The sequence below is a fragment of the Lipotes vexillifer genome, unplaced genomic scaffold, assembly GCF_000442215.2.
Source record: "Lipotes vexillifer unplaced genomic scaffold, Lipotes_vexillifer_v1.1 scaffold917, whole genome shotgun sequence".
NCBI classification, from domain to species: Eukaryota; Metazoa; Chordata; class Mammalia; order Artiodactyla; family Lipotidae; genus Lipotes; species Lipotes vexillifer.
In genome coordinates this window covers 600,693-608,148 of record NW_006795104.1, presented here as the reverse complement: position 1 = coordinate 608,148, position 7,456 = coordinate 600,693, and the positions used below count along the sequence as shown (strand labels likewise).

At 39.6% G+C, this 7,456-nt stretch overlaps 1 protein-coding gene across 1 annotated transcript in view; it reads right to left on the bottom strand.

The window, feature by feature from the left end:
- Positions 1–3,155: 3,155 nt before the first annotated feature.
- Positions 3,156–7,456, bottom strand: part of SLC28A3 (solute carrier family 28 member 3) — a 56,610-nt gene continuing 52,309 nt past the window's right edge. Inside the window, exons 15-18 of the mRNA XM_007467449.1 lie at positions 5,208–5,289; positions 4,456–4,554; positions 4,125–4,245; positions 3,156–3,276 (exon numbers count right to left, since the gene is read on the bottom strand). Coding sequence (XP_007467511.1) covers positions 3,156–3,276; positions 4,125–4,245; positions 4,456–4,554; positions 5,208–5,289 — 423 coding nt within the window. The remainder of the gene's footprint in view (positions 3,277–4,124; positions 4,246–4,455; positions 4,555–5,207; positions 5,290–7,456) is intronic.

Genomic DNA, 7,456 nt, shown 5'->3' with positions numbered 1-7,456 from the left:
AGGGCTTTCAAAAAATGGTTCTGAAGAACATAGGGGCAGGACAGGAATAAAGATGCAGATGTAGAGAATGGACTTGAGGACACAGGGAGGGGGAAGGGTAAGCTGGGATGAAGTGAGAGAGTGGCATGGACTGATATATACTACCAAATGTAAAATAGATAGCTAGTGGGAAGCAGCCACATAGCACAGGGAGATCACCTCAGTGCTTTGTGACCACCTAGAGGGGTGGGATAGGGAGGGTGGGGAGGGAGACGCAAGAGGGAGGAGATATGGGGACATATGTATAGCTGTAGCTGATTCACTTTGTTATAAAGCAGAAATTAACACACCATTGTACAGCAATTATACTGCAATAAAGATGTTTAAAAAATAAAATAAAATAAAAAAGGGCTTTCAGATTAGTGAAAACTGTGTCAGTGTGAAAGATAGACTCAGAACGATGGCTAGGGACTTTGGATTTCATGGACAGACAAGATAATGCAGAATTCTTCAAAGCAGATCTCACAGCCTTGGCTTGAAACAAGGTCAGGGTGCACAGACTGACAGCAACATGCTGTCAGCACTAAGTGACCTCAGGTGACAACTGAGGAAACACACAGGAAACACACAGACACTCCATCTTTGACATCTTAGAAGACTATGGCTTGGTGAAGGATAAACTGTGAGGAACAAAGAGCCCTCCAGCTTCTATGTCTGCCAAAGAAGAGTGAAGACATCACCGTCCACCAAAACTCTCCATCGACTGGCTTCACTGGGAAAAGGGAAACTTCCAGCCAGCCCAGAGCCACTCACAATGTTCACAGGGGATTGATAAAGTTTCTGGAGGCAACGAGCCTCAAGTGCTCACCAGCTGATTTGCCTGATCCTACCCTTACTATCCTTTCCCATAATATGGCTCAGGAATAATATCTCCCTCCCTCAAACATTAAAAAAGAAACAACATTAAAAAAGAAATCAGCATGCAACTTATGTGAACATATAGTATTTAAAAGGAAATATCTCACAGAAGTAGATGAATAAAACACATCGGAAAATTTATATTGCAAAGCAGATGAAAATTAAGACAATGTATTTCTCTAAGAAGCAGTCTGGCAACATATATTAATACCAAATATATACACACACTTCAATTCATGTAGGAAATCATCCTGTAAAATTTCATTGTCCATTATGTTAATCATGAATATTTGAAATATGGAGCTATTTCATATATGGAACTGAGGAACTAAAATTTAAAAACTGATATTAATTTCAGTTATTGGAAAACTTTTAGGTATTATCTGGAACAACCTGGGTATGTAAATTTATTTTTCAGTTGTAAATTTTATGAGATCTAATTACAGATTGTCTTGCCAATGAAAATTTAGCTTCTCAAGATAAGCTCTAAGTATAAAATATACACTAGATTTTTTAAAGATTTAATGCAATAAAAGGAATATAAAGTATCTCATTGAAAAAATGTATTACTAATATATAATAATAATATATTGTTAAAGTTAATTTTACCAGTTTCTTTTTACTTTTTCAATGTGGTTACTAAAAATTGTCAAATTACATGCAACTTGCATTTTATATATATATATATATATATATATATATATATTTTTTTTGCAGTACATGGGCCTCTCACTGTTGTGGCCTCTCCCGCTGCGGAGCACAGGCTCCAGACGCGCAGGCCCAGCGGCCATGGCTCATGGGCCCAGCCACTCCGCGGCATGTGGGATCTTCCAGGACCGGGGCACAAACCCACGTCCCCTGAATCAGCAGGTGGACTCTCAACCACTGCACCACCAGGGAAGCCCTACATTATATTTTGATCAGATAGCACTGCTATAGAAAATGAAAGCACTGGTATATAAACTGACAAGCACAGTTCAAAGTAGCCAAACAAACAAACCAAACCAAACCAAACCAAACCAAAACAAAACAAAACAACCAAACCGAGCCAAACCAAAAAACACCAAACAAAAACAAAAACAAAAAACTGAAAACAAAGTGAATGCTTGTGCATAGAGTAATGACTAGTATACATATATATAATATGTCGTGGGCTATTATGAAGTCTTTGAAAAGAATAGTTAAAGTTTGCCAGTGGACTAGAATATCTACAAAGTATTTTTATAGAAGAAAAGTAAACCACATAAAAATGTGAGTAATACCAGTATTGTAAAACTACCATTCCAATCCTCAATAGATAGATATGTTTGTAAAATATGATCAGAACATAAAAAAGGTACAGAAAATGATGCATCAGGTTATTTAACTTGGGTTACCTCTATGTGATGAGGCAGGGGAGAGGAAGAAGGAAGCAAGTAGAAAGAAAATAAAACCTCTAACTCCCTCCCTCCCCCAGAGTGTATATCATCTCTTTTATGTAAAATCACACACACTCCAAGTGAAAAGAAGATGAAAGTGATATGTAAATCGATTCATTCTACTTGTGTAGAAACAACAAATCTGCCACATTTTTATATGTTTAGAGAAAGATGCATGTACTAGACCATTAACAATAATCTCAGGGTGTGGTACTGGAAAGAGAGCTGGGGTGAACAGGGTGGAGAGAAAGTTGTGTGTATGTGTAAAATTGCCACTTTTATTAGAAGTGAATATTAATTTTTGAATTTGAAAAGGAAGAAACTTAATTAACTCTCAGGAATAAAATAGAATAGAAAAATGCAAACAGTTACAAAGAGATAAAAGAGTGAGAAAGAAAAATAATAGCCATAGCAAACAAAGGAGAACCAGCATATGAATAATTGGCATCCCTGACACACTATTCCATAGGCTTTTATGAAGGATGACACCAGAACATAGAGAACAGAGGGAAAAGACACATAACTATATTTTTTCTAAAATAAAGTCTAAATACTGAAAGGGCACAGTAAGTTCCAAGAAAAATATGATACAAATGATCAATAATTAGAAATATCCTAGTATATTGTACTTTGGAGATAAAGAGTCCTTTGGGCATTTAGGTTCCTACTTCATCATCACCACCATCACCACACACACACACACACAAACACAAGTCAACTATTTACACATGAATCAAAAAAAATTACTCTTGTGCATGAACAAAAATGAAAACACAAATAAATTACTCAAGGTATTCCAAAACCTTTTTCAAATTTTTTCTGTTGGAGAAGTGGCTGAACTCAAACAGGAATCCAACTGCAGTTTAGTGTTGGTGGATTCAACAAATTGCAGCAGTGTTTCAAAGAATATAGGCTATGGTTTCCTGCTGGGATGACCTCACCGGAACCGTTGACAAGAGTGCTGGTGAAAAGTAGAATAAAACAGTTAGTTGAACCTTAGAAAACAGAAACAGTAGAAGAGCAGAAGATGACATATTAGAGATTGCATAGGGCGAGAAGCTGATATCCTGCCTCACATTCCAGTTAGGCTGGGTTAAGGACAGAGGCATCAGAGAAGTAGTTTTGACTCTTAAATCCTGTTTGGCCTGAAAGACTCACCTTATTTCCTCTAGAGTAAAAGGATAAAGGATAGAAGCAATCCTTATAAAAACACGTGCACATTAAGAAGGGCAGATGGAGTGGTGATACTGCTTCTGAAGATAGAGACTGTACAGAATGGGGGTGGCTGGCGTGGGTCACTGATGGCCCCTCATCCACTGTAGCATCACCATCATCATGTTGTCAGGGAAGCCTGCATTGCTTGATACCCTTGAAAGGGAGGCAGTACCTAGTAACTACTAGGGCATGGGCTACATGGGCAGAAAGACCCAAATTTTCTTGGGTCTTTCTATCTTGATCTTGCTTGCACTCATTTTGCTTGGGTAAGTGACGTTGCCTCCCCAAGCCCAGATTTTATCTAATGCTTAAAAAAGCAGTAGTGCCTAACTTATACAGCAGCTGCAAGGTTTAAGTGAGCTAATTCATACAAAGCACCTAATACACAGCTGGGGGCATATTAAAATGTTTGAGGAGCGCTGGTTAGTGCTATGGTTTCTAGTCTTAGTTAGTCAAGATGAAAGGTGGTTAGAACTGCCAGACAAGTTCTTATATTAAGAGTTATGAAGTTACAGAAATAAGTGGTTGGGGTCTTTTGGTCTATTTTTATTATTAATGATGGATATAAAGAAGTTATCATCAAGAATACAATACCTGCTCAATAGACTCTGGCAACAAGATACTACCTCGGTTGTGTTTCTAACTGAGCTGGAGTTGAAGGCATTCTCCAAAATGTGATGACAGTTGCTGTCCACAGGAGTGCTGGTAAGCATGCCTGGAAGTGGAACAGAGTTCTGTTTATTTAATTAATGAAGTCACTGAACTCTCCTTCTAATCTTGGCTTCTCCACCATGCTCCACACATTTCACTTCACAATCTGCTTAATGGCAGCTGTGCCTCTCAGCTCTCTGCAGAGGCACCGTCCCCCCAAAGCTGCCATCCTCTGAGCACAGGAAGACCGGACACAGAGGATGCAATGCAGTACCTGCGACGCAGGCTGTCATGAAGCAGGCGACGGTCCCCGCAATCAGAGCTCTCATTCCTCCTGCGGCAATGTCATGCTTTCTGGAAGGAGCTATGGATGCTGGGAAATGTGGAAGCAAGCATGGCAGATTAATGTTGAGCCTATTGATTAGAATTCCAAATTCCCAGCCTTTGAGAATTGTTCTGGGGCTAGAGTCTCAGGTCTGTTGACTTTTCTTTTTTTAAACTGAGCTGGAGAATTCAAGATTCAGGAGCTTAGTGATGAGCTCCACGTCCAGAGAAGTTTCTCTGGTGTAGGAGAACTCACAGTATGTTCATGAGGGCATGACAAGGCAAATGGGTTTCAAGGAAGGATTCCAAATATCTGCAACTCATCTGTCACCATATCCTTCTTTGCCCATGGTGGCATAGAATTAATTAATCATGGCATTTTCCCATTGAATTTCCACTGGCCCTCAGAATCCTTCTCTAGCTGGTCATTATAAATCTATTGGAATTGGCAGACAAAGTGTAATCTATTTGTCATCTTTGAGTGGAATAACACCTGTACATTTGAGCAAATTTTTCCCGACATTAGCTTGAATAGACATGGGAAAAACTACATTGCAGAGCAGGGATAAAAAATAGACCCAAAAGAATTTATTGCTGTTGCAGGGCTCTTTTTTTTGGACACAAATAATGTTACAGAGCAACATGGAGATTGGAAGAATGTTTATATCATATCTGTTGTTGGAGAATATTCTTTTCACTTACTGAGTCCGCCGATCACTATTCCTAGGGAACCAAAATTGGCAAAGCCACAGAGAGCATAAGTGGCAATTGCCTCAGCACGAATCTAGAAATAAGCATAAACACACAGATGTATATATGATGTGACCCATCTGAGTATATCTGATATCCTAACTGGGCTTTCTATTCTGACTATGGAATCAATATTGACAAATAAATGTACAGTGTATGGTGTCAAACACCTGTTGCTTCCTGGTCTCTTTTTTCCATCTCCCCTTGAATTTTTTTTTCTTTTTTTTTTTGGCTGTGAGGGGTCTTCGTTGCTGCCTGTGGGCTTTCTCTAGTTGTAGCAAGTGGGGGCTACTCTTCGTTGCGGTGCGTGGGCTTCTCATTGCGGTGGCTTCTCTTGTCATGGAGCATGGGCTCTAGGCGCGCGGGCTTCAGTAGTTGCGGCACGCAGGCTCAGTAGTTGTGGTGCACGGGCTTAGTTGCTCTGCCGCATGTGGGATCTTGCTGGATCAGTGATTGAACCCGTGTTTCCTGCATTGGCAGGCAGATTCTTAACCACTGTGCCACCAGGGAAGTCCTCCCCTTGAATTTTCAGGGAGGGAAAGGGGCTGTGTGGATTCAGAGACTCTCCATGAAGTTCTTGGAGTTGGTACTGTTGGCCTCTATAAATGCTATTTTCTGCCCGATGATAACTCTAATATTCAGTATGACCTGACCACTTGCTATATTGTGTCAGGCACAGTACTAGCTGCTGACAATACAAAATTGGTCCCAGAAAATACTCACATTACATTTATTTGACAAAGGACTTATTCAGAATGTATAAAGAACTGTTATAACTCATTAAGAAGACAAGCACCCAATAAAAAACATAAAGAGATTTCACAAAAGATATGCAAATGGCCAAAATAAGCACATGAGAAGATGTTTGACATCATTAATCACCAGGAAAATGCAAATTAAATTAAAACAGCGAGCTCACTACACATCCACTAAAATGGCTAAAAAAGAAGGGCAACACCCAGTGTTGGCAAGGATGCTGAGCAACTGGAACTCTTGTACATTGTTGGTGGGAATGTAAACTGACACGGCCTGTTTGTAAAATATAAACATACTTGGCAGTTTCTTATCAAATTAACATAACAGCCTGTATGACCCAGTAATGCCACTCCTAGGAATGTTCCCAGGAGAAATAAAAACAAGTGTCTTCAAGAAGACTGTACGTGAATATTTATAACAGCTTTATTCACAATAGCCCCAAGCTGGAAACAACTCAAATGCCGTTCAATTGGCAAATGGATAAATAAGGTGTGGATATGCATTAAAAAAGAATACTACTCTGCAGTAGAAAGGAAAAAACGAATACATGCAACAACATGAATCCTAAGTGAGTCCATTTATATGAAATTCTAGAACAAGCAAAAGTGATCTATAGTAAGAGAAAGATCACTGGTTTCCTGGGACTGGGTTGGGGTGGGATGGGGTGTTGTTGACAACTGGCCATGAGGGAAGTTTTCTAGGTGTGGTGGAAATGTGTGATATCTTGATTGTTTGTGGTCGTGGTTACACTGGTGACAGATTTATCAAAACATACGTACCCCCAAAATAGGCTTTTTTTGTATGCAAATTATACTTCAGCAAAAAGGAATTATCTTGGTAAAAACGAAGCTCACAGATACCAGAGGGGCTCCTTTCAGCTGACTGTGGTGTGTGCTTGCCTTTCTTTGTTCCTCAGCTCTGACCAGACCATAGGAATGTTAGGGAGTGGGAGAGTGAATAGTCCTTTCACAGGGCAGTAAGAAGATGGCAGGTGAATTCTTGGGAGCGTGAGCATGACCCTCCTTCTCTATTCCAGTAGGCAAGAGGTGCTGCTCAGACCAGACAATCTTCCTCAGGCTGAGGGGCTGATTATGGGAGGCTTGGAAGATTCAATAGGCTCGGTTGTTCACCAGAGGCACAGCCAATCTGGCAAAGGCACCTACACAACCGAGGCAATAATTTTCTTTTCCAAAATCCTGAGGAAAATCTATGATTTGGTTCAAAGAACAAACCTTTTCTTTTTTCTTTCACTAACTGGATTTTTAAAAGCTCACATTCAAGACTCAGGTGCTCATGGTAAGTTTTTTTTTTTTTTTTTCATGGTAAGTGTTTTGTTGATTATAAGGCTCCTCTTTGCTTTCATAATTTCTGAGAACTCCTTTGTTGATATTCTCAATCAGTGTGCATATAGTGGGCAGGAAAAAAATATTTCAAGTATTCGAGCA